Source organism: Etheostoma cragini, chromosome 15, assembly GCF_013103735.1.
Source record: "Etheostoma cragini isolate CJK2018 chromosome 15, CSU_Ecrag_1.0, whole genome shotgun sequence".
NCBI lineage: Eukaryota > Metazoa > Chordata > Actinopteri > Perciformes > Percidae > Etheostoma > Etheostoma cragini.
Window position 1 is genome coordinate 24,223,054 of NC_048421.1, and position 1,796 is coordinate 24,224,849.

The 1,796-nt window shown below is 47.8% G+C and overlaps 1 protein-coding gene across 1 annotated transcript in view; it reads right to left on the minus strand.

Moving 5' to 3' along the window:
* The window catches only part of rcn3 (reticulocalbin 3, EF-hand calcium binding domain), a 4,362-nt gene extending 2,726 nt beyond the window's left edge, over positions 1-1,636 (minus strand). Inside the window, exons 1-3 of the mRNA XM_034895132.1 lie at positions 1,568-1,636; positions 701-921; positions 252-445 (exon numbers count right to left, since the gene is read on the minus strand). Coding sequence (XP_034751023.1) covers positions 252-445; positions 701-915 — 409 coding nt within the window. The 5' untranslated portion in view covers positions 916-921; positions 1,568-1,636. The remainder of the gene's footprint in view (positions 1-251; positions 446-700; positions 922-1,567) is intronic.
* Positions 1,637-1,796: the final 160 nt, after the last annotated feature.

The window sequence follows — 1,796 nt, forward strand, 5'->3', positions numbered from 1 at the left end:
CTTCAGATACAGTATTAGGGGACCACTAAGGTCTATATAAAGAGACTTCAGATACAGTATTGGGGGACCACTAAGGTCATTAGTAAGGTTCAGAAGGAAAAACATCCATTCATGTCAAAATCGTGGTTCTCATTGTCTTTTAAGACTCTGTTTCCAGGTCACAACAAAGAAGGAGGAAGAAAAGAAAAGGAAGTGGTCAAGGAAGGGAGAAGGGAGGAGACAGAGTGAGAGAGAGGATGGAGGAGGATTACCCAGGTAGTATCCGTACGTGGTGTTCTTGTACTCGTCCCAGGCGATCTTCCCGTCCCCGTTGCTGTCGTACTCCTTCCAGTGTTTGTCCACGTTCTCCTGGATGTAGCGTCTCTGTCGGTGTCTGATCCACGAGTGCAGCTCCGCGTGGCTGACGTAGCCGTCCCCGTCCACGTCGATGCGCTCCACGATCTTCCTGTAAGGACACATGGACAACTGAAGTCATCTGTACCCCAAAGGCCAGTAGCGGCTAATGGGACAGACAGAGGAGAGTAGAGGACAGCAGGGACAGACAGAGGAAAGTAGGGACAGAGAGGAGAGTAGAGGACAACAGGGACATACAGAGGAGAGTAGAGGACAGCAGGGACATACAGAGGAGAGGAGAGGACAGCAGGGACATACAGAGGAGAGTAGAGGACAGCAGCGAGAGACAGAGGACAGTGGAACCTACGCCAGCTTGTCCTTGCTCTCTTCGGGGGACAGCTGGTCAAAGGTCTTGGCCTCCTCCTTCCCGAGGAAGGCCTCGTGGTCGTACTGGAAGCCTTGAGCGTCGTCATGGGGACGCTCGCTCAGATCACCATGGTGATGGACGCGCTTCTCCTGGGCAGGGACAGCAAAGGCAGCCGCAGCCAGGACGCACAGGGACACTAGGGTTTTCAGCAGCATGGTGGACTGGGTCCCAAAAACATACAAGCTGCATAAGAACATATAAACTAAACGCTTACCAGATGATATATAAAATAAAATAAACAGATTAAATATCATGAATGTACAGTGCTGACTGACAGAGTACAGCACCCCCCACAGGTCGGTCTCTGTTACTCCAGACTAGTCCCACCCATCAGTCCACTTAGACCACGCCATCAGCAAAGGCAACTAATACAACCCTGCTTTTTCATCATAACAATAATAATAATAATAATAATAATAATAATAATAATGTATATTATATCTGTTGATATCATTAGAAATTACACACACAGGCCTGAACTACACACACATGCTCACATCTGCACACACACTAATGTAGAGATGTCAATGTGTGTGTGTGTGTGTGTGTGTTTATACATAATCATAATGTATAAACTAATATAACCCATCATATTTCTCCCCCTAATAAAGTCACATATAACGGTGTGCCATCTCCCATCAAACATAGAACTATTAATATAATATAATATAGTCCAGCATTACACACACAGTGTCCCTGATGTTCTAACTGCACCATTAGCCAGTGTTTTCCTGATATATCAGATGATGCTATATTAATATTATAACCATGCTAGAAGTTGTCAGAGGACAGAGACTCATCACTCACCAGTTTCTCGTCCCAGCAGAGCAGTCCGCGTTGGCACCCCGACCCCTTTAAATAACTGGCCCCAGGAGGCGGGCCTTGTTGGTCAGCCGTCCAATGAGCGACGCCCCGCACGGGCTTCTAACCAATCCAAAGCGGGACCAGTTCCTATTGGCTGTTAACCGCCACGTTGTCACGCAGGAGCCCACAACTGCCTTTCTTTGTATTGAGTTGGAGAACTCATGGGGGGGGG